This window comes from Rhopalosiphum maidis, chromosome 2 (genome assembly GCF_003676215.2).
Source record: "Rhopalosiphum maidis isolate BTI-1 chromosome 2, ASM367621v3, whole genome shotgun sequence".
Lineage (NCBI taxonomy): Eukaryota > Metazoa > Arthropoda > Insecta > Hemiptera > Aphididae > Rhopalosiphum > Rhopalosiphum maidis.
The window spans coordinates 36,238,634-36,265,000 of record NC_040878.1 but is presented as its reverse complement, the minus strand read 5'-3'; the positions used below and the strand labels follow the sequence as shown (position 1 = coordinate 36,265,000).

Genomic DNA, 26,367 nt, shown 5'->3' with positions numbered 1-26,367 from the left:
AGGTGCATTATATAACTGTTATGATTATTATACTCACGCACGCGCGTGTACTAGTTAATGATAAATATTGTAAAGCGTAAGTCTTTTATGTTTCCCTTGTAAATTCTACGATATTATGCTTGCCGCACATATTGATCAAAGAGTATGCAGATATGTAATAATATCCTTAAGTGGTACAGATTTTTTATATCATCATTATAGTAACTTCAAACTTAATAAACATTTCTCGAGTTCAAAAATAAATAATAAAAATCAGAATTCTGTGTAAACATGTAAATAACAAAATATTAGAAAACCATTAACATTTTTAAAAAAAGAAATTATTTAAACTTATTAAGTAGGTGCATATTTTAGCATTTTTAAATCCATAACTTTCAAGCATCAATATATGCGAATGCTATTATAAAATGATTGGATCGAATTAAAGAGACAGTCTGCAATAAATGGTCGCCGTCGTGATAACGGTTATGAGAATGGGTTTACACCGTGCACATTTCGGAGCTATACCTCTTTAATTTCGGATGGGGACAAAAAGGAGTATTCCGGAAAAACGCGTTTTCCAAAGTATCGTTTTCGAGGCATTAATATAAGTGTAATACGCGTACGCTTTTATCGTTACTTGTGGAAAATCGTAGTCATACCACTCAACTACGGCTCATTCTCTATACCTATATATAAATGGATATGTGGATATGTGCGCAACCTCATCGATTCCATTTCAGACGAAATCCGCCGAATTCAATCCCACTCTTTACCATAACTTTGGGGACCTCGCGCTTCCCGTTGTTATTGAATCCACTCAATTTCGCAAACGATTCCATTAATCGTTATTTATGCAGTATACTCGATCGACGAACTGGCGTACGTTTTACAGTCACGCATACTGCATATAATCCCGATTCGGGATCTCAGAGAGCCACCCACACAGTCTATCAATAATCAGTAGTCACCAGCCACCCATTACCACGCTGATGGTCAGTCATTACTATACATATATATTATACTTAAGACGGTGTTGTACGGTATATAATACGCATAAAAGACGTTATGTTGTGTGTGTAAAACGGTTTTCTTACCAAGACAATTTTCCATAACACTAGAGAGAGAGAGAGAGAGAGAGAGAGAGTACTACCTACGACTTGTGTGTACCTTATATAAAAACTAGTCAAAAACATTACTATACCGGGTAAAAGTTCGTGTAGTTGTAAATCCTTCTAATACCTTGTTTTCAATTATGAAAAATAAAACGAAAAAAAACCTTATTTATCATAAAATCAAATAATATTATATTACATTAATGGTAATAGATATTTGTTGATATTTATTAGTATTATTAAATTAGACTTATAAAATATTGAAAATTATGTTTACCGACGACTCGAGATGATTATAAAGTTATGTACATTTATCATTTGTATATATAATATTATATGTATATTAAAGTACTGGTTATGAATTAGTCAGCAAATAATGTGTTCTTTAAGGGCATAAATTTGTACTTCAAAACTTTCAATAACTGTGCAACACAAAGATAACAACGTACTTCAGATATTTATTTAAGTAAAATTTATTACATCTTGATATGCAAGGTACTTTTTTCCTCAGACTATGCTTACATACATATTATAATAACTAAATATATACATATAAAATCTAAAAGATTAATGGCATCGTTGACAAACATTATTTTAATAATGTAAATTTGTATTTCATGATAATAATAAAAATTTATTACATTCACCATATTATTTTCCATAATTATTTTTAATAATAATAAAAAAACACGTACCGATACTGGTATACAAACGATTATAGATATTAACGGTTACTACTTTTTAATCGATGTAATACATCTATGTACACTTACTTAATTTAAAATGGGTCGCAAACTAATACTTTATTGGATGATGACCAAAAAAGTTAGCTCAGTGCGTGTACACGCATGAATAGGTATCGCCTACTCTCTTTCTATCGCTCCCGTTGAAATTTTTTCCCCTTTTCCATATCATTGTATGGTTTGCTTTTAAAGGATAAATGTCAAGAGTGCGTCTATCACCAGACTTCGTGAAGTGCACGTATAATCTACAATTTACGTCGTAACGACTATAATGCACGTGTATGAACACAGCTCCACTCTTTATAGATTATTTTATTTATTTTATTCCGCATAACTGTGTACATGGTGAATGGAAAATTGAATATTCAACTACATTATTTCTTATATCCACACAGCCACAACCCCATGTATAATATACTTTAGACACTAGAAGAGCTGTTTCAGTAATTGTACCATCACTCGAGTTATGATGGAGAGACTAAAGGAAAGTACACGCATACAAAATATATGAAAATGACAAATTTCTGTGAACTAAAAAACTCAATGGTCTTTGAACGACTGATAAACATTCAGTGTGCGCGCGTACAAAGGCATTAATTATATTTTTTTTTCGTCAAATAGTATTTTAACGATAAAATAAAATAAAAGCCGAGAAGCTACGAATTGTGTTAATGTAATAGTCATGTAAAAAAAATACGTATATTATATTCGCATACACGTTACCTCGAGTGTAGTATGCAGCATGTGTGGTGACGCGATTACAAAATAATAATAAAATACCTACCACAAGTGCAAAATAAAACAATATATTATTACGTGTACATTTGCCCACTGGCACCTACAGGGCCTGGCCTATATATTATATAAAAAACAAAACGATTTATCTGCCACAACCCGAAAGTTATAGTGAACTAAAGCGAAGGAGGTTATGTCCCGTTGCGATAGCATCCAATCACTCAGTAAGCGTATATATTATGAATAATACATATTTATGACGACGCAAATCACCCAAAAAAAAAAATTGTAGGTGTAAATACCGAGTAAATTTTAGGGAAGAACCACGATAGGCGGTAATTCACTATATTATCTACATTATATCTAAATAAAATTAATCACAGATATAAATCAATTACTTTTATAACATTTTTTTATTAAATAAATTATTTTTATCAAGAATAATATAACACCATAAAATATTTACTTAAAATAGTTCCGATATTTAAGACTATATTATATCTAACGATGTGGTGGATATGGATAATAATTGAAAGTCTAATTTGACTTATAAAGCATCTAAGATTTTTTTTTAATTAACATTAAATACAACCGTGGTATTCTAGACAGTCGCGTTAATATCTAGATTCTAGGGTACTAACAATGATTAGCTCATACAGCCAATGACGGTGATGGCCTAAATCTGTGTATATAATATCGTATTTCTCCGTTACAGGTTCGAATTGGTGCGGACTTCGGCCGTAGCGGTGGCAACTAAGCTGACGTTGTACAACAACACTTTCAAGCGGGTGGATAGCCGGGGTTTCGTGTTGCACAATTTGCACACAGTACTGGTGCACGATAACACGTTCAATCACACCGGGAACGAGGCGTTTTACGAATCGACCGCGTCCAGCCCGGAAATGAAGTCGAGCACGAGATCGGTGTTGCGTATCAGCGACAACAATTTCCTGCAATCCGTTGCTGACGGCAAGTGGTTGCCAGCGATCCGGCTGCAGAGGGCCGCATCCGAGATGAACATCACGGGGAATACGTTCAACGGGTCGTGTGGCTGTGTCCCGTGGCAGTTTGTCGCCGTGACCGTGGCCGCAACCGACGATGACAGAAACGCCGAATTCGCCGACCAGAACTACTTCCGAGTGAACAAGGTGGAAGCAGAGTGCGCCAACCTGACTGGTGCCGAGCTCGACCGCCTGCGGATTTCAGATTTCACGGAGGCGGCCGGGTGCGACCGGGACGATGGAGCCGCATTCGACGTGTGCGTTCGAGACCGCGAGGCTGCGACGCAGGTCAGTGGCGTAGGTAGATTCCCGTCGCTGGGTGACGTCTTGTCACCGACCGCGGAGCGCGGGGTTATCACCACGGTGGTGCTGTTGGTACTGTGCGGTTTTGGTGCGGTGTGTGCGGTAAGCGCGGTCACCTGGCTGAACGCGCGCGGTTACTTCATCAAGCTCCGGTCACTTCTCACCCCAAACAGCGGCGCTGGAGGCGGCGGCGGAAGCACGGCTTGCAGGACCATGTCGGCGCACTCTCTGTCCCGGGTGTCCGTGCACGAGTATGCGGAACTTCAGCGGCTCAAGTTAGGCGGCGGCAGCATCTGCGGCCGCGGCAGCGACGTGGGCGCTGTGCGAGTGATCGTATACCAGGACAAGGGAACGCAGACCGTACCGGAAGAGCTGACGCACGAAATGTTGCAAAACCTGCGCGACAAGCTGGATGACCCTGATGACTATGCCGAGGCCCGGGGCATAATCGAACACCTGTACGACTTGATCCGGGTGGAGGAGACCTGCTGCAGCGGTGGCGGTGGCGGCGGAGGCGGTAGTTGGTACTCGACGGGCGGGAGGGGGCTGGATGACATGACGTCCACAGTGACGACCAAGTCGGTGACCGCGGATGACGGACAACCGCGGGACATGAAGTCTGTGGGCACGGGCGCCCCGTCCCTGGACAGACTCAGGGCACCCAAGATCAAAATGATCGGGTCGGCGGGGGCGGAAGCCGCGGGACATCAGCACACTCGCCGGCCGCAGCCGCCGCCGTCACCGTCACCGTCAATTAACAGCGATTACGTGGATCCGGTTGATCTGTTGTATGGTGGCGCTGCGAATGTGCGAGACGACGAGTCGTACGCCGACATCTACTGCGAGCTAAATGACCTGCGATCGACCGCCGAAGACCGTCCGCCGCAGCAACCACCGCCTGTACCTGATAAGCCGACTCCCGTTTGAAGGCACAGTGACACCGTCGTGGCGGCTTTCAACTCAATTCCTATCGATCGGTTTCGCCGGCGCTATTCGTTTCTCCGAGTTGTTGTACGCGCGATTTACAAACGATAACATTTTTTTTCATCGATCGCATTTTTTTTCAAACATGTTTTTTTTTATTTACCTAACCTTGGCACAGTCACTATAATCCATCCGCCGGCAACCTACATAGGAAGTACACGCGACGAGAAACGTATTATATTTTGTATAAACCTATTATTATTAATATTATATTGTCATTATTATTATTATTATTTTATTATTATTATGATTTTAAGTGCGTCCACAGTTTATATATATATATATATATATGTGTTTAATATACTTAAGATTACATCACGATATTTTCTATGTGATGCTTATTATTCTATCCTGTTTTAGTTTTATTTTTATTGTTGTTTTTACGTGTCATGTAATGTATTACACTGAATGATTTTTTTTATCGTGAACTCGGCAATATATTGCAGGAAACATAAGGGATTCAATATTTTTTTTCAGCCCTATCATAAAAATTACAATCATATAATCATAGAAAAATTTAAAATAGTATCGTTTTGATAAACGTTTAATAAAATATTGTTAAAACTCCTCATTTTCCTGTATTGCATAGGTCACGATAAAAAAATACTTGTACCATATAATATATTATGTATAAATAATAAATGTGTACATTAAATATGTAATACACATACTCACAAGCATTATCATTATTTAAAAGAGAAAAACGAAATTATAAAAATGTATAAAACGATGATTGTGATTTACTTTTAATGAAAATACAAAAAATTATGAAAAATGAAGAAGTACTGTTGTGTATTTGTTTTCTCAGCGAACAATGACGTTTTGCGTCGTTTTCGCGCCGATGAGTTTAATTAAAACGGGATTGCTTAGACCAAGTGACGTTCATTAAAAAGCACTTGCCAAAAACGAAGCCAGCGACGGGAACAGCCGCACAGCTGCCGTTCGGATGAAGCACGACACACCGGATGCTATGGACTTGAGGAAAATAAGAAATACAAAGTGTAAAACGTGCACGGACAGAACAATAATATATATTATACAGTAGGATAAACAGTAGTTTTACACCGTAAAAAAAAATAAAATAAACAGTATCAAATAATAATATACTTTTATAGGAAGCTAACCAGAAATCTATACGCGGTAAATTGTCGTGACTTTGTAAACGAATATGATTTGCAATTTATTAAACAAAGACATTTAATTCCAAAGGTACCCTTACAGAGCACACAATGTTTTTAAATACATCACGAATTTTTTGTTTGCAGTGGTATGCCACACTTTACGTGTAAACACTTTAAACGGATCTTCTATTTATATATATATATTAATGTATATGTAATATGTATATTTTGTGTATTATAATATGTGAGTTGCAGTTAACAACTAACTACGGACTTTCGCTACGTTTGAATATATGCAGTAGAGCGTCAAAATAATGTGATAAAAGGAAAACGCGCGATTTAGACATAAAATATTATACACCTTATATAATATAAAACCTATTCCGGGCATGCGACGTATATATTATAAATATAGCTTATTGTAAATATCTTATTTGAATCGACCCTATACCCACCCATCAATACTCCAGGTAAGCGTAAAATAATAATTTCCAAATTCCATTTGACATAATTCATATAATATACGCATGCATTGTACATTATTTCTATGTATATATATATAGACTTATGATTGCTTCGAAAGGATGAAAAATATGTTTTTTGAAGTATATATTTGTGTGACCGTGTTTCTGTGTGCGTTGTCCGCTCAGTACTACGTTCCTTGCGAACTCTGCAGGATATAGCAGAGTTCGTAATCATGGATGTTCAGTGTTCACATTCACGAATGTGTAATTCGAATACTAGCGCGCGATTATATTATTCTCGGAAATTCATTGCTGGCAAGCTTTTATACCGTACAATATATTCAAAATAATATTTCACTAGTCCAATTCTTTGAAGTTTTGTATGATTTATGCATTCAGCGAAAATATAATTTTATGCATTCTGTATAATGTTTAAAACCCACGGCTACTCTCAAGACTCTTGAACGTTAAATAAATGTTTTGTCAGCGGAACTCGATTACCTTCCTTGACTTTCAAACACATCCAGAAGTGAACAACGATTGACTTGAATAAAATGACTTAAAAACAAATTAATTCGTTTCAAAAACTTTAGATTTATTATATAGGAACACTGCAAACGTATACGTTACACACATGGAAATGAAAAATTAATATGATGTTTTTTTCATTCACCATAAAACAATAAACCACACTAAATCCACTATAGTATTTTTAACGATATAATGCGCTTAACTCGAATATAAAAAATATATTAGGTATATGGTGATGTAAATAGTGTTGTTCTTAACGATCTATCTGCAGACCGATTTTTTATTCTGGGAATTGCGACATGAATATAAAACTAGAATTTCATTAGATTTTTAACAATGTCGCAAAATTATACACGTTTTTCAAAAAATTAAGTTAGGACCGTCGTAGAAACTACAAAAAGCATAGTAGAAACTCGTGCACAATATACATCAAATGTCAATGCAAATAAACGTTTGTAACAATAAATAAAAATATACAAAGTTTTTATTCCAAGATTATTTTGTTATGCAAAACACAATGTAAACGAAAACCGACGACGTTGACCCGAGCCGGGTTAAAAGAAAAACACGAAGACTTCGACACCAATGGCCGATAATCATATTCTAACGTCTGTTCGTATACTAGGGGAAGGATAAACAACTGGAAAAAACTGAGTATTGACGTTTTATGTCTTACGCCCCTTCACTCAGTTCCACAATCATGGCTCTCATTCTCCGGGGGAGGGGGACTGTGAACATTTTACAAAAGCAAGAAGAAGTTTTCGTTTCAAAAAAATTACAGACCTAACAGTCATAAGAACTACACCCAATTCTTACAAACGAATATAGTATGTGATACGTCTACAGTTCTAAATAATAATATAATAAGTTGCAATACTTTGGTTAGTGCAAAACTTCTTAAGTTTTAGTAAAAACTACTTTGATTAAAATCAAATCAAACTCCATTGGCATTCACCCTTTTTGTGTATAATATAATATTTATATATACTGCAGGCAGTATATAATATTATAATTTACGTTATCACGCCTATTGAAATAATACGTCATTTCTATACAACACTTAACTCTCGCAGTGTACGTCACTTGCACGATACACAAACACTGTACCGAGTGTACCGATATAAACGGCAAACATCTAGGATGAAAACTGCGCGTGTATATATAATTAATAATAGGCATTCTCTCATCGTCCGTCGCGGAAACGCACTCAAGACGCGCACGGCCGTCGGTTTTAGCGGACCCTTCGGTACATAATATACAGAGTGATTTAACAAGAATAATCATTACCATTTTATCCTTAAACGATGAATTTATTCAAATTTTTATACTTTATAAATATACTTAAAGAGCATATTTTAAAATACTTTATGTATTATATTTTATTAAGAGTGTTCTGTGGAAATACAAACTTTTGGTTTTCAAACGAGAACCCTCTTTTTTACTGTAAATTTTTTTGCGGATAATTTTGCTTTTAATGTTGATATGCCTCATTTAAATTTAAATGATTAGTACCTATTTTGTTTATTAAAATATTTATACCAAGAATAAAATATATGTAATATAAAATCTAGTATTTATTATACTTATAAACATTGATAATTATTAATATCTTCAATTACTAAAACTTTCAAATTCCAATAACCCACCACATATCTTCCAAACCCATTATATCATGAATTTATTACCCTTAGTACACGGAGTAAAATAACTTTTGGTTTTGAATTTTGATTTTGATACGATAACATTTTTATTAAAAATACACTAAATGCTGTACAATATAAAAGGCAGTTTTTTTTCATTTAAAAAATAGAAGTTTGTATTGCCATAAGATACTTCTTTACATAAAAATCACAAAAATTTAAAAATGGGATCTTTAAATGTGTTTTAGAACTTCAAAACTTGCATTATTTAAGGAAAAAGCTGAAGCATTTTTGGTGAATCACCCTGTACATAATATATTATATAGTATAATGAATGAAGTATTCATTATACTCCGGTCACGTATGCAAAATTAGTAAATACAATAACAACAATAATAGCAAGCAGTACTCTCGGCATCGTGGGAGTGGGCTCAGCTGCACATAATTCGTCACTATACATATAATACTGCATCAAGGTTCGTTGGTTGTCGTTGTCGTCGTCACGAGTCACTTTAAATATAATCCATTTTTGAGCACATACGACGGAAACTAAAGTCCCAACCGCAACGGGTCGAATTCCTATTTCTCAACCAAGCTAATTCCTATGTGTTTATTTTACTGCGTATACAATATATACAAAATGTATAATAATATAATATGTGCATAGTGGCTTTTATCTGCCAAAAGCCTATACTATTGACTTTAGACACACACAAATGTGGTATTCGTAAAATAATTATTACGATCATTGCAACTCTGTTGCTCCGTCTCTTTATCAACTCTCTTGCCGCGTGTTTATGTAAACAAAATAACCAACACATAGCTCCCGAGTTATCGTTAGCTTATTCAGATGTTGAATGACTAAGTTAAAATTTCGTATTCCAAGTATTGAGCGTTGAACGAAAATTAAAATATGTATAATAATATAATTATAGTTAACATTAAAAAAAAATATATATATATAATCCAACGTTAAATGGTAATAATATCGTTAGATCAAATTTTAAGGAAGCTGATATGTATGATACATTATTTAACACTTAACGATAATAAAATTATTTTCACACGGCATGGTAGTTTGAAAATTCAAGTATACGATCGTTGTAAGTCTACTTTTCCAGTAACTGTTATGTAAATATTATTAATATTAGGATTTTAGTATTATGATGTTCAATTTATCTAAACCAGTTAAATAATTAAATTATGCACGACGGTGTACAATATGGTATACGATGCAATAATAGGCTAATGAATTAATATAGTATGCAATTTAATTTTTATCAATCAGCACGTGCCTTAAAATTAATTAATGATGTAACATAATATAATTATAATATACTATCACTATGTCTATGTTTATTTCTGAGTTACTTAAAAATAATATATATATATATAAGTAGCATTATAAATACTTAATCAATAGTTTGATAAGTCGAATAACTTTAAAAATTGTACAGATGGGATTTTATTCAAAAGTTCTAATGTTATTTTAAAAATACATTTTTTTAACTTATGAAAATCAATTTTCAACTAACTATAAATGTTATGTTTATTGTTATTATTATAATCGTCATTTAATTGTATTCTTGTAAAATAAAATGCAATATTTAATATCATTAAATAAATTTAATTTGAAAAACGTTCATATAATTGTAAACTCAAACATTTAGACATTGATAACAGTCGTTATAAATTTGTTTTTCTTAAGTAACATTTGGCATAAGTAAACTTATATTTATAAGATAGAAAACTTTTATACTTACTATCAATTAAACAAAAACAGCCACAAGTTGTTTTTTTATTAATATATAAAAATAACAATATAGTACTGGTGTTGCACAATGCGGATTATATAATAAGTTTGTTTGCCAATATTGTATAGCTGCGAGGTAAGAAAAACTATGGACAATGAACAATGCTAACAAATTATAACATAAAGGTACGACAAAAATCTATAACTAACCAGAGACCAAAGAGTATGTCTTTTTTATAATTCAGTTTTCTACAAATAACAAAATATAACAAATTGTGTAAATTTAAATATTTTTTTTTATTATTCAAAAGTTTAAAGTCATACACTCCAGCGCTGTGGACTTTTTAAATGAAGGCAATTTCGTGAGTTAGTAAAAAGTTTTAAAGAACGAACATATTTTAGTTATTATAATAACTAATGAGCAACTCCTTTGTTTCTTGATCCTTCGCGTACGTCTCTCAACCACGTCAACAAGATAGAAAAACAGAGAGAAATGGTGATAGTGCTAAATAGAGAGGGTGAAGAAAATACATACACACGCACACACACATACATACACACACGTATACACCAGAGAGTCGTTCACAATGACCGAGGTGAAACTCGAGATTTTATAGTCTCGGTATCATGTATATACTATATAGATAAGATCGACCGAAAACATAAATTCGCACAAATGACGAGCTGGCTTCAGCTATTATAGCCGTCCTTTGATCTGTCAGATGTCACTCTGCCACCGTCAAAGTCTCTGTAAGTTGCCTTAAATGAATTTTTAAAAAAAACATATATGTATGAAAAAAATAAATACCTCCGCGATTGTCGACCACGTTTTATATTGCTAGTTGTCTGTCCAATACTATATAAATGTATAAATATATATGTTTTACATTTTACTATACATATATATTATGAGTTACTGTATATGTGTGTGTTTGCGTCTGTGTTAGATCTATCCACTACAGATTTGAAGAGTAGGTGGGGGAAAAAGCAGTCACAGTATAAATAATTCAACAGTATGTAGGACAGACCGATACGCACATATATATAAATACGTGGGCGCATGGTCGATCGAGACTTATATAAATATATAAACCCATCGAACAAAGTGCAATATGTTTTTTAGATGGAGATCGTTTTGTGAAAAAATAATAAACACGACCAAATGAATTTTGGATGAAAACCCGAGCTGTGCCAACGAGAACTACAGCAGGTGACGACAATGGCGGCGGTTTCGCTATAATATATATTATTATTATGCATTAATATGAAAACTTACACGTTCATTTTTCGACGAAAGAACATAAATAAAACATACATAATAAAAATAAATAATACGTTTATATATATATATATACAGCAGTATTAAATAAATTATGTTTTAAAAAGTCATAGTGGCTAATTTTTAGTTATGTCTCCAAATTTTTTCAATAAGAACTATTATTAAATTCGATAGGCAAAGTAAATAATTATAAAAATAATTATAATCATAATAGTGATGAATAAATAAATATGCACCTAAATAAGATTTAAATAAAAATAAATACATAATGTTACACAAACTTGTAATAACAGCAGTAATTTAAACCATTAAAATCACAGTCGTGTCCAAGTTTTAAGGGTTGAAGAGAGGTCTTACCACAAACTCTTCACACTTCAGACCCCCAAATCATTAACCAGTTGCATTAGTGTATCATATGTCTACAACTATTTTACACAAAAAGAAGAAAATTCATCACCTTCTAAGTTCCTATTCAAAGTTTTTATTATCTTTCGTCGGCATCATTGTCTCTAAAAACCAACGTATAATACTAATAACATAAGTATATTATACAATATCAATATTAGATAGATATATATAAATATATATAGAAAGAAAATAACCACACTGTCACCATAATCCCACAATAATTACACTCAAACAAGTAACAAATTTAATCTAGGTAATAACAATGAACAATTATATCACAGAATCGATATAATATACAATCGCGAAAAAACGAAAAAAGTAAATTATTTGTAATGCACTGCTGATCCTACGAGAATACGAATTTTCTTCTATTTAATATATAATTTACAGTGACAAATGTAATGTTGGCTTTAAAATACACGACTAGCAAAAACACATATTGGTATAATTATCAGATATGGTTTAAAAAAATAAATAAAATCATATCTTTAACACAAAATTATATATTATAAGCTGGATTGGAATCAAATTTAAAACATCACAAACAATTATACACTTTAAAGTTTAAATGCTATTCTCAGTTTTTAACATGTTATATTAAATTATATTCCATTAAAAATAATTACTAAGGTCGTAAAATATAATATAAAAAATGCATGTATACTTTATTTTCAATTATTTTACTTTCCTTGCAGAAATAAAAATACCTACCCATTAAAAATAAATATATATATATATAATCCATCTAAATGGACTGCCTCAGTCACTCATTTAAATGGACACTATAAGATATTAAAATTTGTCGGAAACGAATCCAGCGGAAAGTTAACAACAACCCGTCGAGGGAAGGAAATCGCTGTCAAATGTTGTATTGTACTTCGTAAACAAATAAGAGTAAAATAAAAGACTATCAAATTTTATTCAACACAAGAAGTAATTAAAACTTTTATTTAAAATATTCAATGAATAATTTCAAACTAATATTCTAAAAATAACAATTTATTAAATTAGGTAACAAAACAAAATTTGATCCATTTGACAATTAGAAATACCATCAAGTTTTCAATTATAACTTATGGAATAAAATATTTACACTAAATCCTTGAGAAGTTCATGAACCAAAAAACATAAGATTATATACGAATCAATGAATAACGAGTAAGAATACAATTACAAAATGTCAATACTTCAATATAATTTAAACTGAAAATAAACAATTATTAAAACCAAACACTAACTATTATTATTAATTATGAGTATACACCAATATATGTAAGGATATTATATGATTGTAACATGTTTTCCGTGTACATTAATAAATCGTCATAATTTTACTCGTGAAAAAATTATTACATATATATGTATAATACTGAATAGGAAATAATTTCAATTGTTTTCAAACAAAACAGTAATTATTAAAAATTATTCAATTTAAAGAAAGTTAATTCAATCTTATAATCATACATAGTAAATTGTGTTCAAAAACACATTTTGGCATTTGTAAACCGTAAATGATTTTCATGAAATATATTTAATGCTTTTATCAATATATAAATATCAAAACATATTGACCTTTAGATGTTGAACTAATGTAGTGGAGCAAAAGTTTATTCTTTATTCTTCTGCAGTGGAACGAATAAGCAATGAGCACAATAGAAATTGCAGTCATATATAGGTACTTTACACAATTACAGAAAGAACATACGTAGAATGTTAAATATTTTTACTTTTAACTTATTTATATTGAAAAAAAATTACGAAATGTATTATAAATAATAGAATAGTCTTAACTTATAAAATATAAGAATATTATTATTTCGCGTAGATAGATTAAGTGATTTCTATGTGTTTTAGATATCTAGATTGTTTCACTGTAATGAAAATACAAAAAGCGATTATACTCCTAATATAATTTATTATTAATTACACAAAAATTTAAATATTAAAAAGTATAATATGTATCTAATACTATTTAGTATTTATTTACAATTAAACATATAACTATTTACTAAAATGCATTCATTTTACATTAAAACAAATACTATTTACTTGAATACTCACATTCGTAAATTTAATATTTCATAATTAAATTTATAAAAATTAAAACATTAATTGAATAAAAGCAAAATCAGAAGTGAAAGAAAACTTAATTATTTTATGATGTAAATGTATTAAATGTATTTAATATAATATGTAATATCTATGCATAAAATTTGATAATAGAATAAAAGTATAATTATTCTTGTTCAATCTCTCGTTTAAAATTGGAAAGGTTAAAAAAAGATGGGGCTTAATCGCGCGGCTGAATAGTAGATGTTGGATGTACACATCATTGAGTAGCTCTTCGTAATTGATGTGTTAAATTCGAATTGCTTTAGCAAATCATTGAAAGTTCATCGTTTTGCTCAGATTCTAAGATATGAAATTTTAGTTTGACTATTAATGATAATCGCTTATCAAAATGTCAAAAAATATAACAAGAACAAAGTGATATTCTCAAAATAGATCACTGTTAATCTTGAGTCTCGATGTTATTGGTGTATAAGTTCATAACTATAAAAAACATGAAAATATCAACATGATAAACATAAAAAACAGATGAATTATATATGAATAACTAAAATTATATACCACCGACAAAGGCATGATTTATTTGGATTTCAGTATAGTTATAGTATAACAGGTATGAAAAACACTAAAACAAATTTGCACATTATTTATTTTTCATTTCCGGTAGGTATATTTACATTTGTTTTGTCTCTTTATATAAATAAAGTAATAAATATAATATTATGTACGTGTAACGTATGATAAAGTATACAGAGTGTTGCAATAAAAATATTATTCTATCTACGATTTTTGTAAGTTAACAATAATATAAAACGGTACCATGTGATGCGAAAATATTAAAAGCACACGAATAAAGGCTATAGCGTAATAACTGGATGCATTACATTATTAAATGCATTGATTTTGTTATAGGAGGAGGGTTTGATTAAGGGCTGAAAATTTATTTGAAATTTATATACAGAGTGTGATTCACCAAACACGCTACACTTTCATCGAGGTAAAAATCAACTTGCCCCTTACAAAACCAAATTAATAATCAATCTTTATTTATTCATTTTTTTAAATTGAATTGAAATTGAATTATAGACTGGATATTATTCAAAAAAAAAAAGCGCAACCTCTGAGAACTTGTTCGTAGAGGACAAGATCTTTAGCGTTACATATTTTTTAATACTAACCATTGGCCACAGCTCAGTGTTTGCACACAAAATATCACAGAATTTCAGGAAACCAAGAAGTATTTAGGCTAATCAGCATTGAGTTGAGAAGAAGTAGAAAACACTGTTATGTTTTTATGCCCTGTGCTTGTTATACAAATCAAATTAAGTACATTTATTTTGGTGCATGTATGAGGTTTCTAACTTATAAACTCAGCGAAATTGTTTCATCGGAACAGTCACCCTCGAAATCGTATACACGCGCACAGCGACTTCTGTGTACACCGACAAAATCCAGTAGATGTGAAAGAACGAAATTCTATAATGCATAATGGTTATATTATAGTATATTACATGGTTATAACTTAAAACCTAATTAATAACTCTTGAGAATAATATTATATTTATACTAAACCAACGGCACGCGAGAAATTATTTGAGTTTCCCAATCGGCCAAAAAACCGAAGAATTGTATTAGTCCAACCTAACATAATCTACTAAATGGAGAAAAAAAATTTACGGTGAAATTCGTATGGATTACGCTAACTGTAAGTCAATAAAATAAATTTTATTCAAAAGTAGAAAATGAAACGGTCACAAAAAACGATTAAGGGATTCCCCACGCAGAAAATATTTGACCACTACCATCGCCGCACAAAACTTTTTTAGCGTAAAAATTCAATCTTTTTCACAGACAGAATATTTTTATCATTCAACTAGAAAAAATAATTACGTAATTGAAACGCACAGTTCTCAGTTTTCTGCCTTGGTTATTTATAACGCACATTTACATTCATTATGTTGTTTAAGAAAGTAACTTTTTTACGCATTTTATATACTTTAAAAAATATCCAAATATTTTTTAAACACAAATAAAAAATGTATAATAAAATATTATCAGCAAAGTAATAATATAGACTATAACAATACATATGTATACTTGGTAATAAACATTAACTTTTATATAAATAACAAATGAGATTAAAAAACTACGAGTATAATATTATTATACTCGTATTTATAAATTCTAAATTACTAATTTGTCATACAAAGAATAATAATAAGAACTCAGTTATAAAACATTTCCATTGTTAAAGAAATATGATCTATTTAATAATTGTAACTAACTAATACTTGCTAAATGATCAATTTATTGTGCTTTAATATATTATTAATAATCCATCCTAATAAAATATCGACTAAATAGATCTATCATCTATTACAGTAATGTAGCCAAATTGCTTAACAAAAACGCCAGGTTAACATAATTTGTTTAAAATATCGTAGTATGGTAAGAAATGGAAATAATAAAATTCAGTGTTCGTGTTGTAAAGTAAAAAAAAATAGTAAGAAAATTTAAGTGATCATTTCAATATGTACCTATTCTAATATTAATATACAATATTTTATCCTTTATTAAATAAGTCAATGCAAGTGATGCAACATAATATATGTAATATTGACTATTATTTGTAAAAAAATCTACAAGTGATGTATGCTCGTCAATAATTTACCAATCATTAAATCTTTTTTCATTAATTTTAAACGACATATCTACAAGATAATTCACCAAACAAGTAAATTTATTCAAATTATAATTTCATGAATTTTTATTAAATACCATAATTTAAAATGCATATGATTTTTGTTGTGCTTCTTATGAAGTATAAACTTGTGCTTTTTAAATAAAACCCTAATATTTTCTCTACTACAAATTATTTATTTGACTGATTTTTAGAAATGCTCATATTAAAACTTAATTTAAAATTTGTAAAAATAGCTTTTTAGTTATCAAAATACTTATAATAAGGATAACAGTCATTAAATTGGTTTTCCAAAAATATAAAATATTTTTTAAATAATATTAATCTTTATCCATGAAAATAAATTTAAATGATATAACAATATTAATTGACAGTATAAAATACGTATATTGTGTAAGGAACATAATATGTAAATAAAAATTGTATTTATAGTTAAATAAACTAATAATATTAAATTAAAAGCATAATAAAGTACTTAAAAATAATAATAATAATACATAATACTAAATAGGAAAAGTATTTGACAAATTGAATAAGGTAGTGTTAAATAAATATCTAAATATTGAATTGAATTTCCAGCAGACATTAAGGCTTACCGGGGTATATAACATATGTTTTGAAGTTTTGAATTTATAAAACAAAGACTTATTCCAAAAATGAGTATGGTTTACCCTAAAATTTAAGCACTCGAAGGATTTAAGGCAGTCAAAAATATTAAAATAATTTAAACAAAAATTTCGAAATACTAATCATTTTATCTTATATTATTTTTCTAAAATATCTAACCGAGTAAGGGAAAACTTTCAATGTAACATGTGTCTGATAAATATTTTAAGAAGTTGTTTTAAACTAAAGATAAACTATGATTTTGGATGATAATATTAATGTGCCAAATCGTAATTTATAGGACCAATTTTATAAATTATAAATTCTGAAGGATTATTATTAGATATTACGGTTTTTAAATCCACGCCTATATAGTATGCCTTAATCCTTAGAAACAAAGTTAAATAATTCAAAAATTACTGACAGAAATTTTGATTATTTGCCAATATTTTCAGAAATATTGTTAGCTGTATAATTTACACAAAATGGAGGATTTTATTTGAAAAAATAAATATTGTATCTTCATAGACCACTCTTTAAAGGGTACCAAAATCCACCAAAAAAAAAAAAAAAAAAAATTGAACAAAGTATATATAAATATTAGTAAAACATAATATTCATATAAAATATAATCATGTAACTTAAACGATATTGTTTATATGTTTTTAATACTTACACGAGGAGCGTTACAAATAGCCATTTTTCTCTATAAATTATCGGTGTACTAAATCATTTTGAAATTTTTATCTTTATTAAAATAAAATCGTTAACCGATTAAACTTAAAACCATTACTTTAATAGGCATTTCAGAGAAACAATCAACGCGTTTCGTAAAGTTTAAACTCTACTATATATAATAATACTTAATTCCATTTGGAGTATTATGGAATCGTTACGATGATGATTTTATGTTACTTTTTCAACAATTATTTCATAGTAATTTATTTAAGTGGTTGGATGAATTCGATGGAATTAAATCGCAAAAATTAATGTAATACTAATAAGTAATAATAATACATATTTGAAACGAATACTGCGCAAGAGATTTGTATACTTGTCAAATACTTTATAATCTATAAATTTATACTCAGCCTTGAATTAATGATTACAATTACAATGTTTTCAATATGTTATACATATATTTATATATATTATAAACTATGATATATATGTGTGTGTGTGTGTGTGTATGCATGTGTGTGTGTGTATACTATGATATATATGTATGTAAATTACATACTCTCCTAACTTTAGCTGAATGTATTAGTCAAATTGTTGTATGATAAGTCATTAGATGGATGTGCGCATTTCCATTGAAACTTTGGTTCACCAGTAAAAATCGAAGCAATATAATGTTACCCGGATGTATATTGTGCACTCGAGGTTCATAACATGGTATATGTCGGTTTCAGCTAACGTTTGCAATACCATATACGACAACGTTTCCATATAAGATGGCAGGATGTATATAATATGTATATAAGTGTGGGTGTGTGTATGTGTATATACCTAAAGGATTTAATTAAATTTTACCCGTAACAAAATTTGCGTACGCGTATAACATATTGACATTCCTAAACGGTGGTGGATATGTATTCATCTTGAGACAGTTCTAAATACAGTGAACAATCACGCGCCCGCTGCTAGTACATCGAGTGTAGAGTTTGTTTTTAATTATTCATTTTAAAAATACGCTTTCCACAGAATACGAAAAACGCATGAAAGTTTTATAAATTCGACGTTCGTCATAGTATATATGATATTATATTAATACGCGAAACCTTCGAGAGCGACGAGAATATATTAATATTTATTTTGTTTTATTATTTTATACAAGGCACCCCGAAAAAAATGATAAAAATTGAATACGATACTTTATATTACGTCATTATTATACGTACATATTTGTATTAATAGTTATGTAAACTAAAAATTAAAATTAGATACAACAATTCTATATGTTTGAATATAACCATTAATGTAACGAAGTTAAGATTTCATATATATATAGTACTTATTCTGCGCCACAATATAAAAATATAAAATTTACGCAGTAAATGCACTACAGTAAGCTGAATATTAAAAAAACAAAATAAACATAAAATTTACAGTTAAATATGTTAAATTAAACCATGACCATTGGGCGCCCATATAAAAAATCCTAAAATTATATAAATATAATTTAATAAGAAAAAATAAAATCGTTATTTTTATTTTTATCATCTATTATTAAAATTTATATACTAGTAAATGTTTGGTGTAATAAATAACTTGGGAATAATAAAGAGACTTATTTATTAACTTAAGTTATATAAGTCGTATAACATTAGGTGTATTATAACTGACCTCAACCGTGACCCGCACTCGTTACAGAGAAACAAGTGTAATATGAGTAATGAACACATTTATTCCATGTGCACTACCTATTGTTATGCCTACAGCGATTATACTTAAAATAATATAATATTAACACGCAATATTTTAACAAAATTCGTGTTGCACTATTTTAACAGCAATTATGTAAACGTATTGTTAACAGGCCATGTATATTTTTCAGTATGAATATAGTGTAAACTAAACACCTCACTCAAGTCGTCAATACAGCGTATTCACAGTAAAATCACATTTTTCATATACTTATATCAAGAGATTGCTATGAAATTCGATTAGACTGAATGTCTTGTTGATGAAAAGAAAGATAAAATATACGACTTTAGGAAAAAATTCACTATACGTATATAATAACATGTTACATATGAATATAAAATCACACTTTTAATAACCGGGAAAGTAGGTAACCGCCTTTCTGTATAGTTTAAGTCGAGTGTGCCTCAACATTGAGAAAATTATTGTAATATATTGTATGTATTGAATTTAAATTCAATGACTAATTATGATATAAAAAAAAACAATTTTGAGTGTTGTCAGTATATTATTATTTATGTTGTTTTTAATGAAATATAAATATTTATTTCATATTAATAATAATAATGATTTATTTTAGTAACATTATAAGTAACATAATATAAACTAATAGCAAATAGTTTAAATTTAATCTAAATGTTTTGAAAATACTATCATCGTATATATTAAATATAATAATATACATAATAAAATAGACATAAAATAGAATTAAATAAAAATAATTAAAACCGTCATACTTTATTTAAATATTGAATTTCGTTTTAAAAAATATCTATAAAAATACTATTAATACTGATTAATATGTATCTTTAATATTTTTAAATGGCTATAATAAAAATTATGAGGGATCTTGTACCTATTAAATGTTCAAACTTTTTGATCAAAGGAACATTTTTATCAATATTTATAAAATAAAAACTAAAAAAAATTGAAAATGTTTATATATAACTCAGAAAAACATTTATAATAAAAAAAATATTAATATAAACATCATCTAGTAAAAAATATCTAAGGTTATTCGTTTATGATTTGCACCAAAAATAAAATAATAGATTTTATCAAAAACTGGTTTTGGATAAAAATTCTTGTTTTCTTTTAATTTTTTTTCCGATTATTCTGAAAAGTAGCTGGATAATTTTCAACTTAAGCCTCTTAAAAGCACCAACTAGTTACTAATTTGCTATCGGAAACCACCATCCAAGTTAAAGATGTAATCATTTTTCTACTATTTATATACACAAACGAAAAACAGAACATTATAAATTATAAAATCAATACATTTCTCGCTCCACTCAAAATTCAAAATACTAACATTATTTTAATATGAAACGTAAGACAACGCTGTATTATAATATAAAAGTATAATCTACTATTGACATTTATTATTTCATAGATAAAAATGTGATAATTTTATCGAATTTAATAAAAAAAAAAGTTTTAACCTAATACTCGGTATCCATTTAAAAGGTCTTGTTTGCAACTTATTTACGAGTATTAATATTTATGTTCCTTGTTTTTGGACGAAATAAATTTTTTTAACGAAAAATATAATACATATAACTTCGTAGATTACACCCACTCTGAATATTAAAAAGGTATCATAAGCCTTTGAAATATAAAAGCCACACTACCATTGAGTATAGTTTTTAAATTTCGCCAAGAAATAAAAACGTATTTCGGTTTTATTGTTTGCACGCAGAGGCTACAGCCACCTTTTACGTTTGTATCAATAATATATTTATATATATATAGGTAAGTAGTAATTTCCCGTGTGACTGTATTGTTGAACAAAGTCGTCAAAAACTAAGCGATCGAACACTAGCAACCATCTAACAACTATAGCGTTTGTTACTTGACAGTGGTATAGCGGTGACAACAACAAAGTAAAGAGTATCGAGGGGAATGAACAAAATATTTGTAACCAAAAATAAAGAATAAACACATTTGTCTATGTCAAACCTTGTAAAAGTTTTGACTTCTGCGCTGCAGACTAAGACCATTAGTCCTCTTAAAAAAATATATATTTAACTTAACCTCACCGCAGGCACACGTGCCTGTCGCCACACGTCACTGAAATTCGTATTTCTTATTAATTTTATTATTGTATACATGAATATTGTATGGAAGATACGGAATAATACATTAATACGTTAGGTGATTCCCATCTGGGCGATTATCGTTCTGGACTAAGAAGTTTGCGACAGACGCATATTTTACCAGGGTTGGTTTTATTATTATTATTATTATACATATTATTTTTTTTATGACATGTTATACGACCGCGTTTCACTGCTTAGTGAGTATAATAATATACGTTTGCCTCACTGTAAATTCGCACCGCAGTTATCGCAATAACAATAATAATAATAATGTAATCTTTTTGATTAACGGTTTGTTTGCACAAGGATTTTCGCTTATATCGCCTGGCGGTGTAATACATATGCGTGAAGTTGTTGTGATGAAGAATGGGAGGAAGGAACACTTTTTATCCGAATTCAGCCGGCAGCCGCAAATTGGAGCGCCCCGCTTCACACACCTTTCATACAATCGAGCAACTAAACTTTTAGATTTTTATTATACAGCGCGAAAACACACAGTCATGCGTTACTATCGTTTATCAGTGACGAGCACGCGAAACCTTCACCGCAATTGCGTCGTTTAAAAAACCGCGAACCAACTCTCCCTCATCTACAATCCCCTCTAGCTAAGAAAAAAAACATCCATATTATACAACATGGAATATAATATTATGGTATTAAACTAAACCTAATTCAATTCTCAAAACTGAAGGACATTAACAATTATATATTATTCGAAAACGCACGATTACCGTAAGTATGACTAGTATGAGCATAGGTCTAAATATAAAACTAGATAACTAAATATATTTTACGCTGGTCAGTGAAAATTATAATATGTCACTCCTAAAACAGTAATTAAATTGACTGCATTGATTCTGTTGTAAACTTATAGGGGAAAATGCAGAATATAGAGCAACTCGAACAAAACACGTCTGAAACTGCGATGTAAAACAATATATTGTAATATTTAATTTAACATACCCGCGAAAACAGCGGAACACTGACGAGAATATATTGATTTCAAGCTCTTGAGATTCGTGGTGGGACGAGCGCGGAATTTCAATATTATATGCGTATTTTTAATTAATATTCGAGTTACCACAATCTAACAAAATATTATATATTCATGAAATACCACATTCATATTATATAATGTCTTTTTTGTGGTAGTATTTTCACGCAGAAATTTCTCACGAGTAATATTAACACACATAAAAGCATAAAGTGGATATTCAAAGGGATCACCGTCATCTGCAAGTGGCGGACGATCGAGACAGCAGAAGAAAAGTGCTCACAAAAACCGGTTATAGACATTTGGTACGCACCCAATAAATATAATGGATCTTATGCAAGAAAAAACATTTTATTTTTTATTTCAAAACAACAATTAAATAATATCAATTATACCAGTAGTCGACGACTGCTAGTTTCATTTTTTAACAAAAAATTCACACGTATAATATGTGTTTTAACTTTTTAAAGCGACACAAGCATGAAAAGATTCATTGGTCTTCTTCATTAACGATTTCCATTCGGCCCGATTTATTTGCAATAATTTATCACCAGAACATGCTACTATATATGCATATACTACCATAATATATCCTGTCTCTAAGCACCATGAAACGCCCCTCAATTCCCACCACAGTAACGATTTCATACATATATTATATTATATTCGAAACGTGTAGATATAGATACAGACGTGGGCCAAAAACGCACTCGAAAATCCTGAGTGTACCGTTTTTCCGCAAATTTTGAATTAATACGACACATACACACATTATCTGTGTACACGCTCGTCACATAGTGAAAATTCACCCTTCTTTTCACGAAAATAACATCAAAGTCGCAAATGCGCGTGCTTGTGTGTACGTTTGTGTGTGTATGCGTGTGGTGCAAACTAACCGTTTTACGTGTATAGGCCAGCGAGAAGATACCGCGGCGGCGCGGCGGATGTAAATATGAATAATAAACGCATTTAAATATTTAACACGTGTGTGAGAATTCTATTGCGAGAAATGGGGATTTCGGTGATGCGGGAAAGGGTGCTGCCGCGACCGTATCGTTGTTGTTGCAGAGAGCAAAAAGCGAAAATCGCAGAGTTCCAACAACAACGACGAATAGAGTCGATGGGGAGTCTGGTCACGTCTTCTACTCACAGGACCCTGCTTGAGGATGGATGCACGTGTGTATGCGTGCTATAGCATATATATGTAATATATATGCATGTATGTGTACCGATGGTTTCCAGATATATCCATACAGTTCAACTGTAAGTCGTTTGAGAGGCAAGACGTCGCGCACGGAGGTGAGGATCATTTGGGTCATGATATAAGCCACCAGGTTTTGCAGTGGAATTCAAAAGGCGAATAAAATATCGCATTCGGTCGAACGGACGGTGGAATGGTGGAAAAGGAGAGGGATTGGAGGGCGAATTATCCTTCGGTATTTGAATGTGTGAGAGGAATATAATAATGTTTATGGATATAAGGTACGTGTATATATATTACTATATTGCACCACTTTTGGTTTTTATTAAAGCTTACCAAACATTAATTTCACTATAACAAAATATACGAATACGAATGGTACAAATGGAAATACTCACGTTGCTATAATATTAATTTCCGTTTCCATACCTGACAACTTTTATATGTTTCTGTATACCCGTCATTATATATGCATATTTATAATAAGTTGTTTATATGTAATAAAATGTATGTGCTCGAATGGATGGTAGTTAACATTTCCGATTATATTATTTTCGATTACATGTTATTGTAATTCATTGTATATGATACAAGTATAATATATACACAATATACAACTTTAAAATGTGATAGAGTAAATCGCACGTCCGTTTTAGTTATTTTTAACGGGGCAAACATAATATATATATTATAAAGTCAGTCAGATTTAGCAACCAGATTTCTTTAGATCAGTCCTATATAATATAATACCACATAAAGACTTAATCATTGATAAAACCCGTACGAATTTTATAAATTTCCGATGAAATTTCAAGCTCCTGCGCCTTACACGCGTCGATTTCTTAACGAAACGAATTGTATAAATTATATGTAGAATATATTACACATATAACTGTATATATCATTTTACATGATAAACTTATACAATCGTCAGAATGCATATAGCGAATAACATAACAATTATTTGAAGAGGTGTGAAATTATAATATTGAACGTGTATGTTACATATCAGCCACACTGTACGTACACTTATATTAACTGTCGCTGTTGAAAATTAATTACGAATAATTTCAAACGAAAATTTTTTTGGCGCTTTGATGACATTTTTTTGGAAATCATATATCAGTATATGCATATACTGTGGCGAAATTAATTTATGCGTTCGACAATTCGAGGATGATCAAATAGATATACGAAACGCCGTCGCGCGTCGTCTCTGCCTACAATAATGTCACATTACTAAAACGTCGTTGCACTGCGGTGCTCTTGACACATATACGTATTCCGAACTAAACGAAATAAACGGTTTTTCAACATTTGTCGAAGTCATCAAACACCCACACAAGCACACGCACGACCATATTTTACTATAATGTTAAGATCGTATAAATTGCACAAAATATACAATGCAAGTATAATAATATTAATATGTATAATAGTATACATATGTGTGTATGTATTATAAACACAACATAACACCGTTTTTTGGCATAATTTTACCATTTTTGCGACCTAACTACAAAACAATATGACGCGTATAACGTAATTGTTATAATAATGATAATAATGATGATAATAATAATAATAATAATAATAATAACAACAAAGTATAGTTAAGTCCTGAGCTTTTTGAACTCGCTTTATGTGTATAGTGTTAGCGACGGTAGCAAAAAGAGAGGGAAAACCATTTCGTATTATTACTTACGCCACGACTAGTTAAGCTTTTTAAATGGAAGAGCCGAACAAGAGCTCAATGCGGGTCTGACGGCCCTATATTTCACTAATATATAATATAATTATAGGAGTTCGTACCCTCGAGTAAAAGTGAGGACCGATGAAGTGACATGCAACACCACTTCCAAAGGGGTAGATGAATAGGAAGATATTTTTAAAAACAAAATTTCCATTACGATCCCTGTCAATATATTATAATATATTATACAGGAAGATTCACCGAACAAGCTCGGCATTTTTATCATTAATACAGTTATTTAAAATCTGAGTTTTGGAATTTTCTAACAAATTTTAATATCATATTTTAAATTTCTTGTTATTTTTTTTCTAAAGAGTGTCTTATGGAGATGCAAGCTTTTATTTTTTAAATTCGAACCCCTGTAATTTTAACTGTAAATTATTTAAGATAATTTTTCTGAATAATTTGGCATATCAAAATCAAAATTTGAACGAGTTTTTGAATTATTTAACTTTGTATAAGC

The 26,367-nt window shown here is 30.4% G+C and overlaps 2 protein-coding genes across 4 annotated transcripts in view; one reads left to right on the top strand and one right to left on the bottom strand.

The window, feature by feature from the left end:
- The window catches only part of LOC113552205, a 116,007-nt gene extending 110,448 nt beyond the window's left edge, over positions 1-5,559 (top strand). Inside the window, exon 4 of the mRNA XM_026954954.1 lies at positions 3,288-5,559. Coding sequence (XP_026810755.1) covers positions 3,288-4,803 — 1,516 coding nt within the window. The 3' untranslated portion in view covers positions 4,804-5,559. The remainder of the gene's footprint in view (positions 1-3,287) is intronic.
- LOC113552204 (E3 ubiquitin-protein ligase MYCBP2) overlaps positions 1-26,367 on the bottom strand; it is a 271,715-nt gene that overhangs the window by 176,833 nt on the left and 68,515 nt on the right. The window lies entirely within an intron of this gene.